Here is a 27,110-nt window from a genome sequence, read left to right as displayed (position 1 = left end):
TAGGAGCCTCATTCCAAAGAATGTTCTGTAACCAAGTCTCAGCGTGCCTCTGAGCTACTTCATTATTCTTCCACCCAGCAGAGGAACCCGTTCAAGGTACTTGACAAGAATCAAGAGCCATCTCTCTGGAAACAGTTCACCAAAGGTGAAGGTGAGGAAAAGATGGTGGATAAGAAGCAAAAGGAAAAGGGAGACGTACTCCTGGATCAAAAGGAGGAACGGAAGCCTGAACCCAACTGCTGTATGAAGAAAAATCTCTCATCTGGCCTGGAGGTAAAGAAAAAACAACCAGCACCTCAAGAGCAGCAGCGAGGGGAGAAAACAGAGTTGCAGCGTGAAGCGAAGGAGAACAAAGGAATGCACAAAAGAAACCTTTCTGAGGTGAAATCCAAGCAGTGCCATGTTGAGGAGCTGAGAAAACCATCTGGGTCTCTTCAGGAAAAATCAAACATTGAGAGTCGTCACGTCGAAAAGAAATCAGAGCCTCTGAGGGAGAAGGAAGCCAAGCCTTTGCCTAGAATTATTCACAGTCAAAACCCAGTAAGCAAGCCCCAAAAAGGGGAACATGTCAGCAAAGAACACTCCAAGAGCTGGGAGGCAAGAGAAATAAAGGCAAGCGACGACCCCAGCTCGCAGACCAACCAGCAGTCAGAGCCTTGGGATGGGCCTGCTCCCGGGGGACCAGCCGCACAGTGTGCGCCACCAGCCAAGGAGTGCTCCCTGGGACAGAGGCTGGAAGTGGCCTCCAGTCATGTTTTCACTTCCTCTAAGCCTCCTTTGTTCTTTGGCTCGACCCTGAACTCACAGAAGGAGGAGAGCCTGCCATTACCTGGTCAGGATATGCAGAGAAAAACACCTCCTGCCACAGGTGGTTCCAGGAAGGTAGAACCTTCAGACCAAGCAGCCCAACGTGTGTACCTCACAGCACAACTGAGGCAAAAGAAGGTAACTGCTGGCCTGCCATGTGCTTTGTTTTTAAGGTCAGAACATCGTTAACTATGGGCCACAAGCTAGTCACGTGTGTTAACGTGGGAAAAGTTTTGTAGGTGGGTGTTTCGTTTCTGTCTTTTCCTATGTTTATATTTTTGGGGTTAGAAAATCAGCTGGATTTAAGAAAAAAAATAAGAACAAAAAAACCCTGTTTTTCACACATATACTTAAAGGAGCCTAATTTCAGAGTTTTCACATTGTAGGCTACTTTAATCTGACACTGTCTTTCTAAGAACTTGAGACGAGAGCCCATCTTACAGGATCTGTTTTCCAGAGCACTCTGAAATCGGTGAACATCCAGGCTCTTCCAGACAAGGGTCAGAAGTTGCTCGAGCAAATTCAGGAGTTGGAGGAAGCCCTTGGTGCTCTTGCCCTCTCCCCAGAGCCAGGTAAAATGGGTTATGCCCCAGAACTCGGGGTTTGCAGGAACTTTACAAGAGATGTACGAGAATCCCTTTCCATAAAGAATCTGTTGATTCATCCACCTTTCCATTTGATAATCCACTTCCGAGCTTTTCAGAATGCACTTGTAATTTCTAAGAACCTCCTTCATTTCCTGTGGACTCAACTCTATCCCCATCACTTAAGAAATGTTCTGTGTTGTGGTCTTGAGGTCTCTAGCTTGTTGGAATGGTGATGACCCCACCCTCTCTTGACCTCCTCTCACACATAGAACTTCTTTGCTGTCCTGAATTGTAGCCTATTCTTTCCTTGTTTTTGTTTTGTTTTGTTTTGGGGCAGACACTAATGAGAAGAGTAACACTCAAGTACTGCAACAGAAAAACATCACCAAAGCTACCACTGACCCCCCTCACCTGGTGCCTCCCAAACCCCTGCAGGGTGAGGATCTCCAGCCTCTGGTTTCTCAAGGACTGAAGGCTGCCTGCCCAGTAGCTGCTGGGGGATCCAGTTGGTGCTCTGGAGGTAAGATCCAAGGGCCTGGCCCTGGTGTGAATAGCTATACCTACAAGTTAAATGCTGCCTAGGAGATGTCTCTGTGCCCATGTGAAGGGAGAAGCCATTCTGGAGTAGTAAATTGCCATTATAATAAAAATGCCCAGCTGAGCTTTGCACAGTGTTTCAATTTCTGTGCTTGGCTCGTTTACTGACCGTTTTCACAGGCTGTCATCAATCAGACCAATGGCTGGCACACAGCAGTCATCGTGTAAATGTTTATGAGTGAAAGCTCAAGCTTACACCACGATAAAGTAGGCTGACCAGCGGGCACATTTGCACCCCTGTGTAGGTGTTAAGGCAGAGCAGAGGAGTGACATGAGTCAAGCTGATGACCAAAGACCCACTGAGAACTGTGACACCCTATTTAAATGACTGTTTCCATCCTTAACTTTACAGAAAACTATGGTTCAGAAGTAACTGCAAATAAAGATCACAGCAGAGCCTCACAGATGTGCTGGGATGGGCTGATTTGCCGATCAGGGGACAGGACCTGGGCTCACTGGTCAGCTTGGCTGGCAGTGACTGGAAGCACTAAGGCCAGTTTTCTCCCAGCTGAAGACTGCTAGAGATATAGAAAGGGAAAAGGAGAGAAGCAAGGGAACAAAAAAGGAAGGAAAGGGAGAAAGTCAAAGAGCAGTAATTAATAGGGGATAAGAAATGGACTTGGTGCCAGATGCAGTTGAGGCTAGCCTAAAAAGGAACAGAAAATCCTGTTTCAGGGCACCTGGGGGGGTCAGTAGATTAAGCATCTGACTCTTGATTTTGGCTCAGGTCATGATCTCAAGGTTGTGGGATTGAACCCTGTGTTGGGCTCTATGATCAGCTTAGTCTGCCCCCACTTTGCACATGCACACATGCGCACAATAGATAGATAATAAAAATAATAAATAATTTTTTAAAAGCACCTTTAAAAAGAAAAGAAAATGTGCTTTAGTAGCATGACAGTTCTGGCTGAGAACATTGCTGTTACAGCATCATTCAGTAATCATAGTGGTGACTGAGTCAACTAGACAAAAACTAAATTTTATTAGAGTCTTAAGGTAAGAAAGTAAGTAATATGTTTAGAAAGCATTTCATCAAAGCGGTTTTTCATTTAAAAATACTTTAACATTTGAAATGGTTAATTGGCATCTGCCTAGAAACCTCCTTCAGGATACTTCATGCCTGAAATTGGAAGCAGTGTAGGGGCGTGAATAGTGTTCCCTATAGGATGAGTGAGCTAACAACACCACAGTATCTCCTGGCACAGTGCAGTCAGTGTGTGACACACACATCAGGGGCTCTCTCCCCATCTATCTAAACGTCCACGGACTTCCACAATTTCAGCCTTCCCTGTTGCTGACTTCCCTTCTTTGTATCTCACCCTGAGGATCTTTTCTTCCTAAAATAATGATGACATTACCTTTTCCTCGGCTTCTGCTTCGAAACTGGGGAAAAATTAAAAAGCGTACTCAAAATACTACAAGTTATCTTTTTATTATACTTTAATTATTTTGCCCTTTATTATAGTAGGTGTGTGGTTAAATGAACAAACGGAAAATGGGGATAGAAGAGTCTATGGGGAAGGAAACTCTATGGGCAAGAATTTGTAGGCCATGCAGATGTGTTATCTGGCAAATCGTGGATTGCTGGTTCACAGCATTAGCCAGGGTGGAACACTTGTGACACCTTTAGATAACATTTAGATAACACCTTTATTTGTACACAGGCCCCATGCAACAAGATGGGCCTCATGCCACATGGAAAATCATAAGTAAAGCCATTGATGAGCTGCATGAATCACTTGAGTCTCGGCCTGGTGAGACCGCTGTGGCAGAGGATCCAGCCGGGCTGAAGGTGAGCCAGGGGAGACTCCTGGTGCGGAGTTTCCTCTAGGAGTGTCCCTGCACCACAGATGGGGAGAACCTGTGGAGCTGCCCAGCAGAGTGCCATCCTGATGGATCTTTCCTACACATGATGCTTTAGTGGCTTCCCTTGTGGTATTTTCTCCTCCTGTGTGGCAGGGAGGAAAAAAAATACAAAACCCACTTTTTTTGTTAAAGCCATAACGTTCTATAGGTGTATAGCAATAAAAGACTCGTTTATTGAGCTTCAGTGAGTGCTACGAGGATGCAAAGGACTTGCTGCTCTTAATGAACTAGTTGGGGGCAAGTGCATATGCAACATATATGAAACATAGAAAAGTACACGAAAACAAAGGTAAAATGTGCACTATCATGGGCTGCAGACAGTATACAGCAAACAAAAGGAATTCAGAATAAGGGAAAGTCACCGTAGGTGAAGAAGTCTTTATTGCCTGCCTCCCTGTGCCTTAACAAAGTGGCAAGCCCGAAGATAGCAAGGAGGATAGAAACCAAACACTTGGGTTGGAGAGAAGATGCAGGCAGCATTACTAACAGGTGAAGATGGGGAGCAGCAGGTGACATCACTGAGCAGGGGGCCTGACTCACGATGCAACCTGGCACAGGGGAGCAGCTCAGATAGATTCACTCAGGAGATGGGATGAGATCCCATAGAACCTTGAGCCGGGTGTTTCCTGAAGATTGTTTTTGTCATGGAGTACCAGATGAGCTGGATTAAAAGACTGGAAGGGGGTGTCCATCAAAGAGCTGCTGAAATTTATGACTCCCGGTGCAGATCCGGGACCCTGCGTACAGAGAGAATGAGCAGAAAACATCGGAGTGGCTCAGGAGTGAAAGGGAGGTGGCCAGTTAGAGGTCTTGCTTGCAAGCAGTAGAAGCTGCTTGGCTGATTCAAGCAGACAAAGCAAGATTCCCACTTGAGGGGGTGGGGGATGCTCTTGGTAGACATGCTGGCTAGCCGGTGCAAGTCTGTCCCTGGCAGACCAGGATGTGTGGTCACCCTAGGTGAGACGTGGAGTCACGGACCTCTGAGGTGCAGTGAGCGGCCCCACGACAGCTGGAATATTGGGAGGATCACTTCTAGAAAAGGAGAGGAAAGCGTGGAGTCTGAGTAGTCAGGATCCAGCACTCATGAGGAATTTATACTCAGCTTTTGGTTCTTCCCTTTGCCAGGTCCCCTTGCTCCTGCACCAGAAGCAGGCATTGGCCTGGTTGCTATGGCGGGAAAGTCAGAAGCCACATGGTGGAATTCTGGGTGAGTCTGGTGTTATGATAGGAGCCAACATACATATATTGTTTCATTTGGTCCTGTCAGCAGCGCTGGAGTGAGCACTTTGCTGTCCCCTTTTCCAGATGAAGAAACTGAAGTGCAGGATGGTAAAGCAGCATACTCAAGAGTACATAGCTGTAGGGTCAGCCAAGTCGTGGCTATAAGCAGAAGCTGACTGACTAAGCAGAGAGACAGTTCATTCTCTGGTGGCACAGGACAGACAGTCTGAGAGATGTGGAGAGCTAGATGGGAGGCCAGACGTCTAGGAGCACGGCCAAAGCCAAGGAATAGCCTCAGTGTCTTCTGGGAACTGTCATGGCTACTTTGTTCCATGAAGCCACCCCAAAGTCAGAGACCCCTGTCTCCACTCCTTCCTGCCAAAAGGATTTCACAGGGAGCCTCTTTTCTCAAGTTGCTCACATCTTCGAAATCTTGTGTGAGTATATGTATTCTCCAGAGCCGGATCACGCTGCCAGGCCTTAGGTGTGGGGAGCCTAGAAAGAAAGTTTTCTGTGTTCTGCTTTGGAAACTCAGCAAAATAAAATTTTCCAAGGTGCTCAGCTTCTAGGAAACATGACAGATGGCCACAATGGCTAGTAAGTGGCTATGATAAGGATCCCCAGGACTAGCTCCAGGTTAGATGCTCTGCTAGGAAGATGCACAGCATGGTATCTTACTCATGGCTAGGGTTTATTACAAAATAAAAAAGTAAGATTATTTTGATTTGTTATAAGTCGCAATCTGCAAAGGGAAAAGGCACATGGAGCAAAGTTCAGAGGATACTGGGTACAAGCTTCCAGAGGCCTTTGGCAGTGAAATCGGCCAGGGTGAGCTGTGATGGCACTTGTTAAGATGTTGCTGAGTGGGGGAGTTCAGGCCTAAAGTGTTTACTGGAAGTTGGTCACACTGGCAGCTTCAGGCCTGGTTGGTCCTGGAATCCCAGGCTTCCAGAAGGAAAGCAGATGTTAAGCAAAACCACATTGTTGTTTTTTTTTTTTAATTTATTTTTTTATTGGTGTTCAATTTGCCAACATATAGAATAAACCATATTGTTTGTGCGTGCAGTTTAGGCACAGTGAACCACTCTTAGAAGTCCTGGGAATGGTGGGAACCCTGCTTGAATTCGAGTTTCCAAGGCCGGCCCAGCGCCCTGTCAGCAGGCCTTCCCTAGGATGATGGTGAGGCCTGCTGTGTTAGCTCCTTGTCTACTCAAAGTAGCAGGGCCTGAATTTGAACCAGAATCCACACTGTGACATTTTACTTCTGCTTATGTCAGCGATTATTTAAACTGTTACAGTGAGGATGAGAATATTTTATAGGGTCTAAAAAATAGTAAACTAAATTAGAGGAGTCCAGTGACCAGCACAATGACAGTACCTGAGAAATGTTAATTAATGTCCCTCTTTGATGAACAAGTTCAGGGAATGGAGGACTGTTTTGAATTAACTCCATCTATTGGATCTTTTTGGTTTCGGGGGAGTAAAAATTTTTAAAAACTAGCCAGTATCACCAAATGAGAGACAGATACCAGTGAATGCATTAGGTAAGTAACAATACAGCCTGTAGACCAGAGTAAGGTCTAAATTATAAGTCTTGCAAAAGTCATGGTAATATGTCTTTGATCTGGATAATGAATAGCAAGAGCTAGGGTTCATCTTCATACACAAGGTGAAGGATTTGTTAGGGTAGGAAAGAACAGTGCCTGAACCAGCAGGAGCCAAGGTATGCCAGTGATTTCTTCTCTTGAAGTGGAGGTGATTCTTTGCCCTAAGTGATAAACTATCTAACTTCCATTTTCTTTTTCCAGCGGATGATATGGGATTAGGAAAAACCCTAACAATGATTGCCCTCATCCTGACCCAGAAGAACCGAGAGAAAACCAAAGAAGAGGACAAAAACGTGGCATTGACTTGGCTTTCCAAAGATGGTATCCAAACGCCCTCATAGCCTGTTATTTCCGAAATTATCTGAGCCAGCAGAGAGTGGACATTTTTAGGCTACGAAAGAATACTTTTGGTCATGTGTCATTAGTCTATTAGAGAACCAGTGTTAGACTCTTTCCTCTGGCATCATTTCTGATGCTGGATATGCTAATTACAAGTGATGATTGCCTCTTTTGCTATCAACTTAGCTTGACCTGTGATTAGAAGAAAATTTTAAAAAGAAAGCCAAGGCTTTGAAATGGCTCTTACTATTTTTGTTAATGTTGAGGACACAACTATGGGGCTGGTCCAAATTAGTTAATAATATTTTTTTTAATATTTTATTTCTTCATTCATGAGAGACACAGGCAGAGGGAGAAGCAGGCTCCCTGCTGAGCCACCCAGGCATCCCTTTTTTTTTCTTTTAAGATTTTAATTAATACTATTTTTTTAAGGAAGGTTTGTCCCACCTTTGGATTTTAGCCACTATAGCAGAAGCTGTTTCCAAGTTTTCTGAAATTCTTCAGCTTTCCAAATTCTCAACAATTTCTCACTTTAACCTCTGTTTTTAAAATAAAATAGCTATCTGTGTGCCTTAAAGGTCCGATGTGTCACGTGTTGGCAACACTGCATCACACATGAGTTGCCATGTATGCAAGGACCTTTCTCAGGTGGTTGGTGCAGATCTGGCTCTCCACTCTCAAGGCTTCTCCTGGTGGCAGCTGGATCCCGTGGCTCTGGGTGCAGTAGTGACATGCTGCATGCACACACAGAGATGGGGTGGTGGGACAGTGGTACAAACACTCTTGCTAGCTGGTTCCTGGGTAATCTTTGCTTATTTTAGGAGTTTTGTACTTCTGTTGTGAGGTGGATGTGTAATTAGGTGACGCTTTTCAGAAAAAAAAGTAATAGTACCCCCCTGTAACGAACCAGCTCAGGCTGAGGTAGGAAATGATCCTGCTTCTACCTCCTGACCACTGTTGGAAGCACATTGGTTTCTTTAGATGGAGACCACGTACTGTGCCCTTTCCTTTCCTCCTTTAGCCACTGTCTTTGACTGACCTTTGTACGGGGGAAAATAAAGAAGTGTTGTGAGTTAAAAGACCACCCCTTTAATTTCCCATTCTGTTCTATACTGTGTGTGGAAATAAGAGCAGCAGTTTGTTAAAAATATTGATTGAAGGAAGAATAGTCCAGAAAAAGAGGAGATAACTTTAAGGGTTAAAGACTGTTTAATGAGAGTAATGAGGTGTTGACTTTTTTTCCCAAGACTCCCGTGAGTTCACTTCCCATGGCACGCTGATCATCTGTCCTGCTTCCCTGATCCATCACTGGAAAAACGAGGTGATGAAACGTGTGAGCAGCAACACACTAAGAGTCTGTCTCTATCATGGGCCCAATCGGGATCAACGTGCAAAAGTGTAAGTGCAGAAACACTGCATTCGGTGCCAGCTCTTAGCATCTTGGCTTGAGGGGTCATAATTGGCCTTCCTTGAGCTTTCCTGTAGTCAGGACTAATGATACTTGAGAAGACTAAAGGCACTTTCGCCACCCAGCATCCTTCACCTGTGCTAGGAGATGCATCTTTTTTGTTTGTTTGTTTGTTTGTTTACTTTTGTAAAAAAGATTTCATTTATTTACCCGTGAGAGACACACACAAAAAGAGGCAGAGACACAGGCAGGCTCTCTGCAGGAAGCCCGATGTGGGACTGGATCCCAGAACCCCGGGATCACACCCTAAGCCAAAGGCAGATGCTCAACCATTGAACCACCCAGGCATCCCTAGGAGATGCTTCTCTGAAGAGAATGGTGTTCTTTTGCTGTATCCTCGTTACCATCGTCAACAAGAGCTGTCATGGGAGGTAGCCTGAGATGCCCGAGCTGTTGGTCAGGGAGCAGCAGCATTCTCTTGGCGCAAGAGGGTCTGCCACAGTTATTTCATTCTTGCTGAATTTCTGATTCCAAACTCACATTCTTTTTCCGTTCGTGTAAATTGTAACCAGCCTGGTCTTATAGAGCATCTTGGTAGAATATTAATGATTAGTTGGTATGGACTGGCTATGTTTTTCACATAGGAACCATCTACGAAGTTTTAAAATCAAGGGTTTAGATTAGACCTAACTGAATTCCTGAAGGGAGTGGATCAGGAAGCAGGAAGGAAAATGTTTCCCCAGGTGGTAATTTTAGTCCTAGCTTTGCCTTTTGGTTTTAAAGGATTTTTTTGTTTTTTAAGATTTTCTTTTTAAGGAAATCTCTATATCCAATGTAGGGCCCAAGATCAAGAGTCATATGCTCCATCTACCGAGCCAGCTGGGCATCCCTGAAGGAATCGTTTTTTGTTCCTAATTGTGATATGATGGTCTAGGTTGAATACTTGCTGACCTAGTCAAGGAACCGAGTTGTTTCTGCTTCTAAACAATCTCCCCAATCTCTCATATTAGATATTTTATCTCCTAAAGAACAGAGTGGTAGTCTTTCGGGGTGAGTTGCAAAATTGGGGGCCATCAGTCTTCCAATACACCCATTCTCATGAATGAGGGTCACTTTAGCAGATGAAAGGTGTTAGGGCAGCAGTGACAGACCTGCGTGCCTTCTCCATCAGTGGTTAGCCTTTGTTCTAGGGAGTTTTTTTTTTTTTTTTTGAGATTTTATATATTTGAGGGAGGGAAGAGGGGAGAGAGAGAGAGAGAGAGAGAGAGAGAGAGGAGTGATGGGGGAGGAGCAGAGGGAGAGAGAAAGGCAGACTTCTTGCTGAGCAGGGAGCCCAACAAAGAGCTTGATCCCAGGATCCTGGGATCAGGGCCTGAGCTGAAGGCAGATAATTAAACTGACCGAGCCACCCAGGTGCCCTTGTTAGATTTATTAGAAATAAATTGCACCTTACTTGATTTGCACTTCAGTCATACCTGATTTGGTATTCAGAATGTACTACTAGTTGGCTGATTGGAATCATTCGTAATCCTTCTTCTTCGTATGATGCTAAGTCAGCGTGTAGACAGTGTTCCCTCTGAATTAGGCGTATCATTTTATCAAAAGTATTTATGGGCATTCTCTCAGGTGCACGATATTAAGTTTCATTGGAAAAAAGATTTTTTTATTAAGAATCTTTACATATAAAGAGTAGAGGCAAGGTAAACTCAAAGCTTACGTGTGTATATTAATACTCAAATATCAAGGCCAGGTTCATGTGTTTTCAGAAATCTGTTATAGAATGATAAGGCGAAAGATCAGATCTAGATGAACAACGCTTTGAGGGTTTCTTACTTCCCTGGGACTTCAGCATCAATCTAGCTCAAATCATTCCTACATGTTAATTCCCAGCCCTGCCCTACTTCTGTTGTTGCCAGATCAAATCCAGCTTAATATGACTCCAGCCAGAGATTTTCTTTTCTGACTCATGTGATGGGAACAGGGAGGCCGTTTAGCTCTAGTAAACAGGCTATAAAAATGATCAGAGGAAAGACATAAGGAAGCCAAGTAAGTAAAATTTACCATGTATGTGTGGATTAAGGGCATGAATTAATGAATTCTACCCACTGTCCTTCTTCTAGTCAAAGGCATTTTTATAAAGGGATCAACTCCCCCTCTCTTGTCAGTCACAATGTGGAGGGATAGTTTACTGTTTGCTTCCTGTTCTGTCTGCACAGCCTCTCTACATATGACATCGTGATCACTACCTATAACCTTCTGGCCAAGGAGATTCCCACACAGAAAGAAGAGGGAGCGATCCCCAGTGCAAACCCCAGTATGGGGAAGGTGAGTCTGGGAGCCACCAGGGAAATGGAGCAGCACCTCATAATTTAACTGGAGGCCTCCCACAGCATCACATGCAGCAAAGGTACATTCTTGTGAGGTCAGGAATGGCCTGGACATTCCACCTGTGGACACGGAAAGTGCCTTCCTCTCTTCGTTCCTATTTATTCCAGAGCTTTATCATCAGTGATGAAGGTTGAGGTCTGGCACAGTATTTAGTTGTTGTGTAGAGTGAACAGTAACTGCATAGAAGTTGTAGTGGGGCCTGTCACATGAATATGGGAAGTGCCACTTCCTGCAGTTTTTATTTTAGAGCCTTCTGGGTATACTCTTAGGGTATTTTTTTTTTTTTTTTTTGTAAGATTTTATGTATTTATTTGAGAGTGAGAGTGAGACCGAGAGAGCATGAGCTGGAGGAGGGTCAGAGGCAGAAGAAGCAGGCTCCAATGCAGAACTCAATCCTGGGACCCCAGGATCACGACCTGAGGCAAAGGCTCAACCCATTGAGCCACCCAGGCGCCCCTCTTAGGATATTTTTTTATATTTAACGTGAAGAGCAGCATTTTAATACTGGCATTTTTGCATCAAGCTGTTACTCCTGCCTGTCTTCCACCTCCTAGGGAAAGAGGTTGCAGTCAGGCTACCAAGGGGCCTGAGGCTAACTGATAACCAGGGAAGACTGATTGTTTGCTAGGGTGTCCAGGGTCGTCTCCATCAAATAGCATAGAGGCTTTCTGGCATCATTATCATGGGGCTTTTTCTCCTGAAAATGTGGTGCTGTTCCAAGAGCTAATCTTTTGCGTGTTATTTTTCATCAGATCTCCATATTGGGGGAAATCTCTAGAATGCTTTTCCAGTCAGACCAACTCTGATTTCCTGTCGATGATGAACTTTTCAGATTCCTCACTGGTTCCTCATTGCTTTCGGGATAAAACCGTACTCCCTTTCCAGGATGAATCAGGCTTTTTATGACCTTGTCCTACTTGACGGGGCTCTTATCTCCTACGCCTTGGCCCTCCCTATGGCTTCTCCCCTTCTTAGTCCCAAGAGATGTATGTCTGCCCTGCTCTGTCACACTGCTGTGCCTTTGCTCTCTCTCAGTGGAATGCTTTGCCTCTGTTCCCTTTCCAGTTTAGTTTGGGTTTTTTGTTTGTTTGTTTTACCTGCTTTAAGAATCCTTTAATCCTTTGGTTAAATGCCTCTCCTATACCTTGTACTTACTTAAGTCCTAGCACTCCACATATTCAGCACATCTTGAATATCTCCTATGTGCCAGATGCTATTTCAGGTATTAGACGGCAGTGAGCCACCCTTGCTAGGCTCCTCCAGCATGTGTTGAATTATCCAGTGGTACTTAATATATCAACATCGTGCCATAATTAATCTTTCTGCTTATTTTTCTTCTCTGCTCCCTTTTGAGCTCCTTGAGGCTGGGAACTGTGCTTCATGTCTGCTTTCATATCTTACGTATAAAAGTAGACTTAGGGGCACCTGGGTGGCTCCGTGGTTTAGCGTCTGCCTTCAGCTCAGGTTGTGATCCTGGAGTCCCTCTTCTTATGTCTCTGCCTCTCCCTCTGTGTCTCTCATGAATAAATAAATAAAATATTTTTAAAAAATAAAAGTAGACTTGCAGTAAATTTGTAGTGAATTTTCGTAAATTTAGTAAATATTTTTATTGAAACGAGTGAATTTCTAGACTTGAGACATAGTGTCATCCTGACCCATGGCCGTTGCTCACTTTTGTGTTTTAACTTGAAGACTCAACGTACAATGTTTTACTCTTAAGCATCTTAAACTCAGAGATTGGGACTCTCAAGTCAACTTGTTTATTTCTACCCACTGAGAATCTCCACTTTTTGATTCTTCAGCTTAATTCTTATTTCACTGTGCCCGACCTAAGCCCTAAAACTTGATGGTTAGAGTGGATCTCAGTACTTGTTCATTGTTTCTCCTTATCTTTTTGAAGGCATGGCATTTTCCCATACAGTTGATGATTTTACTTGGGTTTCTTCCAGGATATTGCCAAAACACCTTTGCTTCGAATAGTCTGGGCTCGAATCATATTAGATGAAGCCCACTGTGTCAGGAATCCGCGAGTACAGACTTCCATGGCTGTATGCAAGCTGCAAGCCCATGCCCGTTGGGCTGTCACTGGAACCCCCATTCAGAACACTTTGTTGGATATGTATTCACTGCTGAAGTGAGTAAAAACCTTCAGGATCATGGAAATATGAACCGTGTCAGTAACCCTTCATCATTATTTCCTATCTCAAGAGAAAGCTCCAAGAGTGTGCCAGATTATTTCATGTAGCGGATGGCAAGCTTCTGAACCTCTAAAGGGCAAAAGAATTCATGTTTATGAGGAAGTAATCAGTTGATTGGTAGATACAGGACTATGATCACATCGAGCCCCACTATATGGAAAGATTTAGGATGGATTAAAATGAAAGGAAACAAAAGTTCTCTTTCTTCAGTCCAGTGAATGTTTGGGGTTTTTTCCTGCTTTAAAGCATATGGCCCAAGGTTAGGCCTACTATTTATTGGAAGCAAACAGAAAAGAATGCTGATTTTAAAGCCCTTGCTTTTATTCAAGTCAGCCCATCAGAGGATAATGGAATTTCTTTGCCGGGCTTTGAAGCTTTAGGATTAAATTACAGCTATTGGTTCATATGTCCTGTTGTGATGATACGGACATCATTAATGGGAAAATTCACATTTTACAATGTGGTTTTGTTACTGAGTTAGATTCTTTTGATGTGTCTCAGGGCTTTGCTATGAAATTCACTGTTAAGAACTGATTGAATGACAGATGTAACAGAAAATATGAGTTGCTTCTCACCTTGTGTGTTTCTTTGGACCCTTATTTATTTTCTCCTTGCACTGTTATTTCTCTATCTTCTGTCCTGCTCTCTGTCCTCTTCCTCAACAACAAAAAAAGATTTCTTCGCTGTTCTCCATTTGATGATTTCCAACTATGGAAGAGCCAGGTTGACAATGGTTCAAAGAAAGGAGGAGAGCGGTTAAGTATTTTAACCAAGAGCCTTTTGCTGAGGAGAACAAAAGACCAGCTGGACTCCACAGGCAAGCCCTTGGTAATCATCTCATTTATACGTGTCCCTGAGGGAGGCTGAGGAAGGAGGGTGGCATGCCCTCTCCTTGGCTCAAACAGCCATCTGCTTTGCTGGGGAGGCTCCGAGTGTCCCATCTGCCTGTGAGGGGGCCCCAGGTCGTCATGTGTCACCGCAGTCCTGTTTTTAGGGCAGGTGGAAGTGCTGTCTGGGGCTTGACTAGGTTTCCAGGGTCACCTGTGGGGAACTTACTCTGTAATGCCCAGGGCATTTGTCTGACTTTGCCAAGCTGAGTTCTTCTTTTCCTCCAGGTGATGCTGCCTCAGCGTCAGTTTCACGTGCACCGCTTAAAGCTTTCTGAAGATGAGGAGAATGTTTACAGTGTCCTTTTGGCAAAATCAAGGTGTGTGCGATGAGGAAGCACCTCGCATTTATTGTTGTGTTGTTGCTGTTCTTGCTTGGAAGTGAATTAAGGGTCAAGTTTCTTCAGACAGTGTTTATTGATGAGTTGGGTATCTATGTTCCTTTCTCTGTTTGTTTTGGCTTTTAAATCTCCCTCTTTGTCTCTCTCTCCTCACCTGCACTCTGGCTCACCTCTATCTTGTATACACACTGAACCTGTTCTTCATTGGCTTCCTTGCATAGAAGCCAGACAGTGTGGTCACAGTGCATCAGGTCTGTCTGGTCCTATGGGGCCATATTGGGAAAGAACATTTCTTTGACCTTTGACCTGTTACTCAGCATCTCCTTGGAGCCTAAAAAACAAAACTCTGATCCTTGTCACCTGTTCTTTGTATTTTCTCTAAAACTCTTATCCTTCCCTAAGTTCCGGATTTAGTCTCCCGCTTGGTACCACCTCTCACTTCCAATGTGAATATGTTTCTTTTCTCTTTGTAAACCTGATGTAGTATCATATTTATTACTAAATATAAACCAATACTAATATTGATATTACATTAATATTATAAATTAATAGTAAGTTATCACACATAATATTTATAATATTAATGTTCTATTAACACATTTAAAAAATGATTTGGGAGGTACCTGGATGGCTCAGTTGGGTGAGCGTCTGCCTTCAGCTCGGGTCATAATCCCAGGGTCCTAGGATGGAGCCCCATATCTAGTTCCCTACTCAGTGGGGAGCCTGCTTCTCTCTCTCCTTCTGCCTGCTGCTCCCCCTGCTTGTGCTCTCTCTTTGTCAAATAAATAAATAAAATCTTTAGATAAATAATGATTTGGCTTTTAAAATAATTTTAATTACCTTTGGTCAGTGGTTGCCATGAGCCTGACTTTAACAAGTCTTATTCGAGTTCCTCCTGCAAGCTCAGTTAAGCAGTGACCATTGGTAAACCTCTTTTGTCTTAACAAACATCACATGTGCATTTTCTCTTTTGATCTGAGATAGGTCAGCTCTGCAGTCCTATCTAAAAGCAGGGCGTGAAGGTGGGGGCAACCTGTCTGGAAGAAGCCCTGGTAATCCATTCAGTAAAGGTAAGCAGTGGGACACTCCTAAGTACATACAAGTTATGAAACTGTGGATTTAGATCAGGTAAAATTACAGATATGGCCATTATGAGTTCTTGGTATCAGAGATTTGGCCTTAGCTAGGAACCTCAAACCAAAGTAACATAAGCCCATCTGCCTTCACCCAGACCCGGTGATAGAAACTTCTTTTAGATTACTTTTGAACTCTACATTATTAAAATGCAGCTTGGTCTGTAAAGAAAGCCAGTATTTCTTGTGGCTCACTTGGTAGAGAGGTCAGTTACAATGATGTTATTGAATCTCAGATCTAGGAAGTTCAGAACAGCCTCTTTCGGTTTGCGATCTGTCCTCGTGTTTCTGTTCTAAACCCTGTACTGTTTGCCGTGGTTTGTGTCCCTTCGTGGAAGTGGCCCAGGAGTTTGGGTCCAGTAGGCCTGGACCCTGCGTGGCAGCAGACTCCCAGAGACCCGGCACCCCCCACTTACTGTTGACCCGCTTGCTGAGACTCCGCCAATGTTGCTGCCACCTGTCTCTGCTGAAGTCGGTAAGAAGAGCCCTCAGGGTGCACCTCCAGAGTGGCTGCCAGAGAAATCGTTTCAGTCTTCCATAACTGGGGTCCAGCCTGCCGGATCAAGGGCAATGGCATCTTGGGGCCTTTCTGTTTATTGGTAGGCAGAGAAGAGGAAGCTTGTTTATTTTCCCGTGTATTAGTTTTTATTGATCTTAAGATAATTCCCATAGTGTTGAGAACAGCTTTTCTTCTTGTTGGGTTCTTTTGTACATAAACTTTATTTGAGAGTGGAAAATGTCATTTTGTTAAACCATTCATGAGTACTCTGGTATTTTAGGGTATCAGAAAGCCAATTTAGGTACTAGTTTTTTCTGCCTTCAGGCAATATTGAGGCTTTTAAGGCTAGTCATGAAAACTCAAGTATTTATACAATTGGAAAAGTTGTCTTTACATTGGAGAAAGGCACATCCATCTGTAATTAAGATGAATCTGTTACTCTTTTTGAAGAGCTGTGGTAATGTGTTTTGATTATCAATAGCTTAATTAACTGTACTGTTTAGCTGGGGAGAACAGGATGATCATGTAATCTGGCAAATCTCTTCATTCCATCGTTTGCTTTATCTTTAATCTGTTATAAAAACCTGGGATCCCTGGGTGGCGCAGCGGTTTAGCGCCTGCCTTTGGCCCAGGGCGCAATCCTGGAGACCCGGGATCGAATCCCACATCGGGCTCCCGGCGCATGGAGCCTGCTTCTCCCTCTGCCTGTGTCTCTGCCTCTCTCTCTCTCTCTCTCTCTCTGTAACTATCATAAAAAAAAAAAAAAAAAAAAAAAAAAAAAAAAAAACCTGCAAGATTGGGCAGCCTGGGTGGCTTAGCGGTTTAGTGCTGCCTTCAGCCCAGGGTGTGATCCTGGAGACCCGGGATCGAGTCCCATGTCAGGCTCCCTGCATGGAGCCTGCTTCTCCTTCTGCCTGTGTCTCTGCCTCTCTCTCTCCCTGTCTCTCATGAATAAATAAATAAAATATAAAAAAAACCTTGCAAGATTACATTTGAATCAGATTGTCTCTGAGGAGATACTGATGAATTATAAGACATTTTGCCTTGTGAGATGTTAAACAATCAGTACTTCATTGGCAAATAACATGGCTTGCTGCCTCAACTGCCCACCTCTTCTTCTGTCCCCTTCCTGTATTCTTTTCAGGCCCTGGACCCAGCAGAACTGAAAAGCGAGGGCCTAGCCCTTTCTCTGGAAGAGCAGCTCAGTGCCATGACATTGTCCGAAGTCTGTGATATGGAGCCGTCTCCCATCATTTCCCTTAATGGTGAACGTTTCAAGGCAGAGCTTTTTGACAACACAAGAGCAAGCAGCAAGGTACTTTTGTCACCTCTATTCTGATAGAAAAACTTGGATTCGTTTTCATGTGTGGGAGTGGCACATTGGTTCAAGCACACACAGCCATTGCATGACAGGGCTAGAACTATTAGATTTGAGCTGGTCCAATACCCCTCCCAGTCTTAAATTCTAATTTTATTTCACAGATAAAACTAGTCTTACTACATAGTGGGCTTTCAGAGTGTGATTTGGGCCAGCCCCAGCAGCAAGGCAGATTTTCTGTCATGGGTCACTGGGAAAGTTGCCGATCGGGTTTACACCAACGACAGGGCCTCAGTGAGTGAGCAGTTTGTCTCAGGAAAGCTTTAAAGGAAAACCACAAAGGCTGACCCCAGAGACTGTCTGATACATCCGAGCACCAATTGCTTGGACTTGTTGAAAGTCATCCATCTGTGAGTATTATTTCCTAAATAGCCTTCTATCTTCATTAGTCATTTCGTTCTATTTTCATTAAAGCTTTTTTAAGGCTGAAGCGTTGTGGTGCAGGAAGGCTGAGGTGTGCTGTAATTTGAATCCTACCTTTTTGTTGGCTGCTTGGAGTGTATACTATTAGTCCACGTAGCCTGAGATGAGGGCTAGTCTCTTTCTCAGCTGCTGTCTGAAGCTGCCATTCCCAGGCCCAACCTTTCTTCAAAGCCTTTTTTTTTTTTTTTTTTTTTCAAAAATGCAACTAGAAATGAGGTCACTGCCAAGAGCTCAGTGTTACTTAAGAATTATTTAAGGGGGATCCCTGGGTGGCGCAGCGGTTTAGCGCCTGCCTTTGGCCCAGGGCACGATCCTGGAGACCCGGGATCGAATCCCACGTCAGGCTCCCGGTGCATGGAGCCTGCTTCTCCCTCTGCCTCTCTCTCTCTCTCTGTGATGTGACTATCATAAATAAATAAATTAAAAAAAAAAGAATTATTTAAATTTTACAAATATTTACTGAGGTCTTCACCACTAGGAACTGAGAAAAACATAGGAAGAACACCTCATGTGGACAAACTCGATGTCCTAACACCTTCAGAGTTAGCTCTTGGGTAAAAGTTAGAGTCCTCATAATCTGTGTGCCTCACCTAATACTTGGGTAATGTTTATTCACAGGGCTTTTTAACGTCAGCCCGTTAATAGTGATTCAAACCATTTAAGGTTGTTTCTCGCAGGGAAGGAAGTTTTGGCAGCACCCTCCTAAACTCATGTAGAAGTTCCTGGAATTTGACCCCAGCTCATAGACTGTGAGGCCAGCTCCTCTCCCGCTAAAGTTTTCTCAAAATACCTACTGCCAACTTTTTTGTGGCAGTCTGAGCGTTTATCAGAACCTCAAGTCGCCAAGACACCAGGTGTTTCATTTCCTGCTTTTCTTTCTGCTTGCAAATTCAGAATGATCCAGTGCTGTTCTCACTTTCTGTCCAGCACATCTGTTGAGACTGGGTGGCAGCCTCATGGGTGGTGGAGGCCTCTAGAGGTGACCACTCTACGATAGCAGGGGACATAAGTGCCAAGGGCACCTCAAAGTTCACCCAGGGCAGCTCCTTGTTTCAGTGATGAGGTGTCTGAGCTCTTAACCAGAAGTCATGAAGGGATACAGCCATGTGATTGATGGCAGAGCATAAGAGCTCCCGTCATCTCTCAATTCCTAGTCCATTTTTCTTCCTCCTCCACCATCTTGGGGGTTAACTCCATGGCCCTTAGAGGCTTTCTAAAGGTCATCTGCATTAGCAGTTGGGAGGAATGTATCCAGCTCATGTGTTCTTACCACCCACCTGCTCCCATGTGGACTCAGATGTGCTCTGAGGGTGTTTGGTAAATACCCAGAGAGCTTTTTGGGAAGCCTTAGCAAGTGTTGCTCAGACTGGACAGGTCCTCTTCTTCAGCAGCCTTTAGGACAGGCCTTAAACTGGATAAAGCTCGTTCACTTTGTCTTTCTGCAAAAGTTTGGATAGTACCTTCTCTGGTCTGTCTACCTGCTGGATGCTAGGGGTTTGAACCAGGGATGAACCAGTCATATGTTGGCTCTGTTTCCTTGGAGCACCTCAAGTCATGATAGCAAGAGATGATCAATACACAATGTGTAGTGTGAAAAAGACCATGACAATAGAAACAGAAGGAGTGCTCAAGCTATAGGAGCAGGTGGGCAGTGGGCACCTAACCCATACTTTGGGGTTTGTGGGGACCTCCAAGAAGTGATGTTGATCTGACATGGAAGGGTGTTCTAGGCAGAGAGGACAGAGTGGACAAAGATGAGACAAAGTATGGCTTAGCAGAGGAAGGACTTTGGTATAATGAGAGCATTGTTTGGGGAGGGAGTAGTGAGATACAAGACTGGAGACATAAGCTGAGGCCGGAGCAGCACGGATCTGGTAGGTCATTGTCAGAAGCTTGGGCTCCATCCTTGGTGGGAAGGCGGTTCAGGAACTCCAGCCAGAGGAGGGAAGTGACAGCCTGGGCATTTTTGAAATAGCCCTTGGGCCACACAGAAGAGGGTGGCCTAGAGTGAGGCAAGACCAGAGGCAGAGAGCCCACTTCTGTAGTTCAAGTGAGGGATGACGGAGAAAAGCGAATTTGCTACGACTTACGTGTACCAAATAACATTTCCCAGATTTCATCTCTGTTGGTGGAATTGGAGGCAATCCGAGGAAATTCAGGGTCCCAAAAGAGGTAAATGTGTTACTTTGTTATCCAAATATTGCTTGTGATTAATCAGGAAACCTTGATATTGCTGATAATTCTCAATCTCAACTTTTTATACATCAAGGACCTTGAATCATCCTCAGCAGAAAGCACTGAGGTGATAGCACAAATTCTCTGTGACTTGTTAAAATATTTGTGGCACCGATTGAGAAGGAAGTCCCTAGAGGATTAGAGTAAGCTAAGCATCTGGACAAGTGTTTAAAAGTAGAGAAGCAGCTAAAGAAAAGGGAATAACAGGTGCAAAAGGCAGGGGGAGGTGTGTGATCAGACAGGGAGCCCCGCAGTGCTGGGAGTGTTCTTGAGCCTGTACGATATGTTGGATCCATTTGTCATCTGTTATCCTTACTTGTGTGTTATGGACCTGCATTTGTGTATGTGAATTATTTTGATTTAATAACTTAAAATCCTAATTAAAACATAGCATGGGGCATGGGGGTGTGGGTAGAGACCTCCCAGTAGCTTGCTGTGGGTGGCAAAGGGAGGGCAGCCTGTATCCCTTTCCTGCAGGACCACAGATCTCTAGAGGAGCACCAGGTCACCAAATAACAAGAGGCTGCAGTCCTTATTTTAGGCCGGCCACCACTTTATTCTGACCTCATTTAGCATGAGATGAATTACGCACTGGATCTGGAAACAGTTGAAGCATTCTGACCTTAAAATGTGACCTCAGTGTGTGCCTTTGCCCCACAGGGGACAGAAGGCCTTTCCTGGTCCACATTTCATAGCCGAATCTTAAGAGTGACAGGGCATTAAGACCCTGAAATGTGTTTCATCTCTTCAGGGGGGTTGATGTTTTGTTTTATCCTTACTTCCAGTGTCATTGTCTCCCAGTGGACCAGCATGCTGCAGATTGTAGCGTGGCACCTCAAGAAGCGTGGCCTGACTTATGCCACCATCAATGGCTCTGTCCGCCCCAAACAGAGAATGGACTTAGTGGAGGCATTTAACAGCTCCAGGAGTCCCCAGGTAGGAGCTGGTCCCCTCAGAGCTCTGTCATTGAGCGCGCATGGTTCTCAGTTACACAGCGAGAATTCTAGGGTAGCAGCTCAGCATGAAAACATTTGTTGCCTTGGTCCCTCCACATGCTTTTAATTTATTAGACATCTATTGGGGTACATATCAAAGTGTGCACATGCTTTAAAGAGAATAAAATACGAGGGCTAAAAGCAGGGGAAGAGCAGAGCTGGTTGGCTCAAGCTATCTTTGTAGGGGAGGCAAGCCTTTGAAGGGTAGGTGGCATTTTGATAAGAGGAAGTGTGGGGGGAGAGGTGGAGGGATGGCAAGAATGCAGAAAACACTGGTGGACAGTGGGCGGGATAATCAGGGCAGTGGGTGGGGGTGCAGAGACCAAGGGAATGGATAGAATCTGGTTAATGGAGAGCTCGTCCAGCCAGCCACCCCAAGTACTCTAAATTGTAGCATTTGTGTATTTTGGCAGGCATAGAATTCACATTCTGAGGTTAACTCACAAAAAAATACGAAGTGAGAGTTTTCTTAAAGGTGAGGCATGGGACGCTGCATCTCAAGAGTATTTTAACAGCAGAGGGAAACTGGATAGGAACATGGTACTTACCTGTATTGGTCTTGGGCTCCAACTCGAGACAGAGGGAGAGCTGTATTATGAGTCAAATCTTGATAAGTGAATGCTGTTTTCTTTTTGAAGGTTATGCTAATCTCTCTCTCGGCTGGAGGTGTTGGTCTGAACCTGACTGGAGGAAACCACCTTTTTCTTCTGGATATGCACTGGTAATGATTCTGGATTTCTGTTGCATAGTCCTAGCATAGCGTGGGGGGTGGGGGGCATGGGGTAGTGGGGCCCAAATCCTTGTGTTGAGGGTGCTCTTTTTATGTTAGGCAGATGCCTCTGCTGTGTATACGTGTACAGGTGCCGTCTAAACAAGGTGTGGGGCTGTTGGAGGCCTGCATTCCTGAGCAAGCAAGGCTTCAAATGACTGCTTAAAATAGCACTCACTTATTGTTAATCTTACATCTGTTTCCATGGAAACCAGGAAGAAGGCTTTTTCTCAGGGCTCAGAACTCCATCGCTCAGTTTTTTTCCCTCTTCAGAATACCGTATTTCACACCATTTGTGGATGGTCAAGGAGATCTCAACCCTGGAAAAGGAGAAGCTTTACTCTAAAAGGAAAGGGAGAAGGAATTTTCTAGTTATGGTAGGAATACACTTAACACAAGACCCTTGGCCACGCACTGAGTATCAACATTGGGAGCATAACAGCAAATTTCCTGGAAATAAGATAACTGAGTTTGTGTGTTAGGAGGACAAGAATGTCATAATTAGTCTCAGTTTGGGGTTTTCCAATTATGCCAAGCAGAGATTGCCACACATTTGTCTGATTCTCCAGGCAGCCCAGATTGACACACACAGGCCAACCTGTTACCATCTTCTGGGAGAATGTGTTTGGGTCTTAGGACTCCCTGACAGATTTAAGGGAGGAAAGCAGAGTGGGAGTTAAATGCTGACTTCTGGGGGCGCCTGGCTGGCTCAGCCAGTAGAGCATGCAACTCTTTTTTTTTTTTTTTTTTTCCTTAAAGATATATTTATTCATGAGAGACACAGAGAGGCAGAGACACAGGCAGGAAAGAAGCAGGCTCTCTGCAGGGAGCCTGATGCGGGACTTGATCCCAGGACCCTGGGATCAGGACCTGAGCCAAAGGCATATGCTCAACCACTGAGCCACCCAGGCTCCCAGAGCGTGCAACTCTTTATCTCAGGGTTGTGAGTTCGAGCCCCATGTTGGGTGTGGAGATTACTTAAAAATAAAATCTTAAAAAAATAAATCAGTGCTGTGTTCTGAAATGGTGAAATGCTGTCCAAGATCTTAAAGAGGTAGGATGAGAAACTAGTTTGGAGTTCATAGCATGTAGAAAAAAGGAAAGAAATTAAGTCTCTTTAGTTGAATCTCAGAATATTAAAGTTGAGAAGGGTGTTTCCTGTCATCATTAGGCAGCCCTGGCATTTCCATGTAGCAGTCTGAAGTACAGAGGGATGAGGTGAGGTGACTTGCTCGAATTCATCTAACTAGTTAGGGAGTGAATTTGCACATTTGTTTCACCTGTGCTACCCAGAGTTGTTCAGCTGATGGTGGTGCTGAGTTTCCATTGGCAGACTGACCTGTGTCTTTCATTTGAGGGCAGGAAGGTGTCTGACTTTCAAGGTCAGCGTAGCCACAGACAGGGATTTATAGACTCTAAATATTTGAGGCCAGATGATACCTTTCTGACTTTGCAGGCCACAAAGGTCTCTGTCCCGGATTCTCCATTGTGGGTTTTTCATTTGTTTGCATTGTCAACCCTTGAAAACCCGTGACTGCCATTTGTAGCCCCAGAGCCATCCAGAAACAACTGCAGGCTGACTCTGCCCAGGGGACTTGCCTACCCGGTCCAGGGCATCCGCACCTTTGAGCTTTGCCTCTCTTCTAACAGGAATCCATCACTGGAGGACCAAGCCTGTGACCGAATTTACCGGGTGGGGCAGCAGAAAGATGTTGTTGTGCACAAGTGAGTAAAAGCCTGCCGGGACCTAGGCCCCTTCACAAGCTTTACTTTTGTGAAAGCCTTTCTTGGGTAGTGTTTTAATAGGATGTCAAGTATTTGGTGAGCGCTTGACTAATGATGTTCCTGAGGCCTAGCCTCCTTGGGACTCTCAGGCCAGAGAGAGCACAAAGCAATTTGGGGGTGCCCTAGGGGTTGGTTCCTGCAAGAGAAAAACAAGCTCGTGTATTAGGGCTACAGAAAGTACCCTCTTCCTCATCCTTTACTTATTAATTTTCTTTCTTTTTAACTTGTATTTTGGTGTAACTTCAGATATGTAGAAAAAGAATGTAAGTTCTTAAAAGAATAAAATCCCCAAAAACCTTGTTTGTAAAAATAATACCAAAGTATTCTCGTGTGCCTGTACCACGTATATATGTACGTGTAAACTTTTTTCTGGACCATCTGAGAGTCAGTTGCAGCCATTGTGTTCCTTTACCCTTAAATAGTTCAAGGTACCTTTCCTTAAAATAAGGACATTCTCTTAAATAAGCACAGGAAAATGCCTGAAATCAGAATGTTCACACTGATACAGTACTGTCATCTGAGCTCTGGACTTTATTCTATTTTGCCACTTGTCCCAGTGATGTCCCTTACAGCAAAGGAAAACCCTAGATCCTGCATAGCATTCAATTGTCATGACTCTTCTGTCTCCTTTAATCTAGGACAATACCTTGGTCTGTCTTTGTGTTTATGACATTGACATTTTTGAAAGGCACAAGCAGGTGATTTTGTAGGATGTCCCCCTCTTTGGGACCTTCTTCCCTTACAAGCAACCATCAGCCTTGATGCTATAATCTGTCCCAGCAATGGACCTCTTTTTCTCCTTCCTTTTCAGGCCAGGTTTCCTGAAGAATTAGAAATTACTGACTGTCTTTTCTTGCTTACCTCTCCTTCGTTCCTTAACCTTTACAGATCCTCTACCTTTCAGGGCTGTTGTTCCACTACAGGCCATATGTGAATGCCACAGTTTGCCAAATACAGCAACCGTGCTAGTTTCCTGGTGGTTAGCTCTCCCCTCACCCTGTATGCAGCTCCCTTAATAATCCTGTCTACTCCAGGAAGTTCAAAGTCTGAACCTTCATTCCATCACGTCAGACCTAGATACCCAATCCCTGCTAGCTATCTTGAGTGTGCACATACTTGCCCATTATTCATTCACTCATGCTTTCATCTCATCCAGCTCCTAAAACTAACACCTATTGAGTATTCACTATGTAGCAAATACTATGGCATGTTCCAGGAACTCAAAATATCACAGACTGAAATGAGATACCACCTCCTATCTCTTGATGCTTCTGAACATGTGAATAGTATCCCTGTAACTAATCCTCTAGATTAGGTACAGATTAGGTTCCTCTCTTTTCCTCACTTTTCATATACCAAGTCCATTACTTTTATTTTCTAAGTGTCTCTTAAAACCGTCTCCTCCTTCCCATCCACACTACCACTTCCCTTTTTCAATCTAAATTTCTTAGCACAAGGGCGGCCCCGGTGGTGCAGTGGCTTAGCGCCGCCTGCACCCTGAGGTGTGATCCTGAAGACCTGGGATCGAGTCCCACATCAGGCTCCCTGCATAGCCCGCTTCTCCCTCTGCCTGTGTCTCTGCCTCTCTTTCTCTATGTGTCTCTCATGAATAAATAAATAAAATCTTAAAAAAATAATAATAATAAATTTTTTAGCACGATATGCAAAGCCACTCATGATCTGGCTCCCACCATCCTCTTGAGCTTTTGCCATTGCTCTGCCACATGGTGGAGTCCTTTGGACTTTTTTCCTGGCCAGACTGGACAACCTGCTCTTCCTCCAACATAATCATGTTCTAAACTCAGCCATGGTTTTACCACATCCCTGTTCCCTGGGACACCCTCCATTTTATTTGGCAAATTCTTGCTCATCCCACAAGTCACACATTAGAAGTTAAGTCTTCAATGGAGCCCTGCCAGCACACTGTAGATGTTTCCTTTTACTCTCTGCACACACCGGACATATTTCTACAGCACTTTCAAGCTCATGTTATTGTTTACTTGCATGCCTCTCTTCCCATGTTCTCTTCGAGAGCATCTCTCCATCCCTACCCCTAGCATAGCACATGGCATATCATAAATGCTCAGTCAATACTTGTTGCATGAGTGAATGATAAACAGTGGCATTTCTTCAGGTTGCAAAACCTGTTTTCAATGTGAATTAGCTAAGAAATAAGACGTGTATTTAGAACAGCACACATACACCTGGCAGAAATTTGATAAGCTTTAAGGCCTTCTGACTTGATCAAGGTTGAGATTTTTGGGTGAACACTGGATGGATCTCTGCCCGTTTTTTGGAGAGGGATATTGTTTGCTTATTTTGGTATTTTTCAATTACCTTAGCTTCAGAAAGAAATGAAAGATAATTTTAGTTGTGTCATTTTAAATGGGCATGTATTTAGATCAAGGTTATTTGCGTCTCGTGAACATGGAGTTTTTAGCCAAACCTAAGAAAACTTAAGTCAGGGAAGAAATCTCATGTAAAATCTGAAGCATTAATAGAAATTTGAATATGTTATTAAACATGCTGTTTTGATTTTTTTGATTATTTGCTTATTTGTTGTTTGTTTGTTTTGTGTGTGTGTGGTTTCTTTTTCTTTTAGATTTATTTGTGAGGGAACCGTGGAAGAGAAGATCTTACACCTCCAAGAGAAAAAGAAAACTTTGGCCAAACAAGTCCTATCAGGATCTGGCACATCTGTCAAGAAGCTCACTTTGGCTGACCTCAAAGTCCTTTTTGGCATCTAACTTCCTGTTTCTAGGGCTCAGGGTAATGGCTTTGAGGGTTAGTGGTAGGGTCTGGGATAGTGACCTGCATATGGCCCTCTGAGCCCTCCTCAGCTTCTCATTTCACTGGCAGGCTCTCTAGGCCCTTCCAGGGAAGGGGGCACCATCTTTCCCCGGAATTGGGCGCCAGTTATCCCATTAATCACTTGGTTCATAAGTCATTGTAATCAACTTATTTCAGGGCAACTGAGAAGCCAAGAAATTACTTCAGAAAAAGGGACGTGCTTAGAGTTAAATATTTTGGAAAACAACACCAGGGGAGCATTAAAAAAGCTTCAGTAAAAGCTCCAAAGCCCTCTGTTGCCTTTTTCTTGTCAGCTCAGTGGGAACCAGTGTTACTGCTCTTTCCAACACCGGCTCCATGCAGTCTCTCCCTATTTGCTGCCAGGGAGGCTGCCCCTTTTGCCACGTCTTGGGGCAGGGCAGAGAGTGAGCCCCAAGGCCAGGCCTCTGCCGCTGCCTCTGACCAGACCGTTGTGGCACCCCAGCGCCATAGCAAGGAAGTGCTTCACCCATAAATAGATGTCTGGTAGGGTTTCGTTGTACCCGCCAGTATCTGCTATCATTTCACTTTGTGTTGTTCCGGCGTTTCCTGTTGCTAGAGTATCATGTGCTGCTTGTAAAATAAAATTTACTACCTGACATTTTTAAGGTTTTATTTATTTATTCATGATAAACACATAGAGAGGCAGAGACATAGGCAGAGGGAGAAGCAGGCTCCCTGCGGGGAACCCGATGCAGGACTCGATCCCAGGACCCTGGGATCACGCCCTGAACTGAAGGCAGACGCCCAACCACTGAGCCACCCAGAGGTCCCAAGACAGTGGATTCTTGAGATGGAATCTACTCCTGGTGCAGACA

At 44.4% G+C, this 27,110-nt stretch overlaps 1 protein-coding gene across 2 annotated transcripts in view; it reads left to right on the top strand.

The window, feature by feature from the left end:
• TTF2 (transcription termination factor 2) overlaps positions 1-26,891 on the top strand; it is a 39,804-nt gene extending 12,913 nt beyond the window's left edge. The window contains exons 5-23 of one of the 2 annotated variants that reach the window (XM_077842703.1): positions 4-945; positions 1,265-1,379; positions 1,732-1,914; positions 3,656-3,783; positions 4,983-5,064; positions 6,887-7,006; positions 8,272-8,422; positions 10,649-10,757; positions 12,770-12,954; positions 13,693-13,846; positions 14,134-14,225; positions 15,231-15,316; positions 15,718-15,854; positions 17,023-17,193; positions 19,793-19,851; positions 20,700-20,850; positions 21,548-21,630; positions 23,329-23,403; positions 26,066-26,891. In XM_077842703.1, the coding sequence (XP_077698829.1) occupies positions 4-945; positions 1,265-1,379; positions 1,732-1,914; positions 3,656-3,783; positions 4,983-5,064; positions 6,887-7,006; positions 8,272-8,422; positions 10,649-10,757; positions 12,770-12,954; positions 13,693-13,846; positions 14,134-14,225; positions 15,231-15,316; positions 15,718-15,854; positions 17,023-17,193; positions 19,793-19,851; positions 20,700-20,850; positions 21,548-21,630; positions 23,329-23,403; positions 26,066-26,210 (3,168 nt within the window). In that variant the 3' untranslated portion in view covers positions 26,211-26,891. Of the gene's footprint in view, positions 1-3; positions 946-1,264; positions 1,380-1,731; positions 1,915-3,655; positions 3,784-4,982; positions 5,065-6,886; positions 7,007-8,271; positions 8,423-10,648; positions 10,758-12,769; positions 12,955-13,692; positions 13,847-14,133; positions 14,226-15,230; positions 15,317-15,717; positions 15,855-17,022; positions 17,194-19,792; positions 19,852-20,699; positions 20,851-21,547; positions 21,631-23,328; positions 23,404-26,065 lie in introns of those variants that run through there. The other variant, XR_013348968.1, reaches the window with a different exon arrangement.
• The last annotated feature ends 219 nt before the right edge of the window (positions 26,892-27,110 follow it).

Source organism: Canis aureus, chromosome 12 (genome assembly GCF_053574225.1).
Source record: "Canis aureus isolate CA01 chromosome 12, VMU_Caureus_v.1.0, whole genome shotgun sequence".
Lineage (NCBI taxonomy): Eukaryota > Metazoa > Chordata > Mammalia > Carnivora > Canidae > Canis > Canis aureus.
Note: the sequence above shows the minus strand (reverse complement) of the source record. Positions and strands in the feature narration are given on the sequence as shown.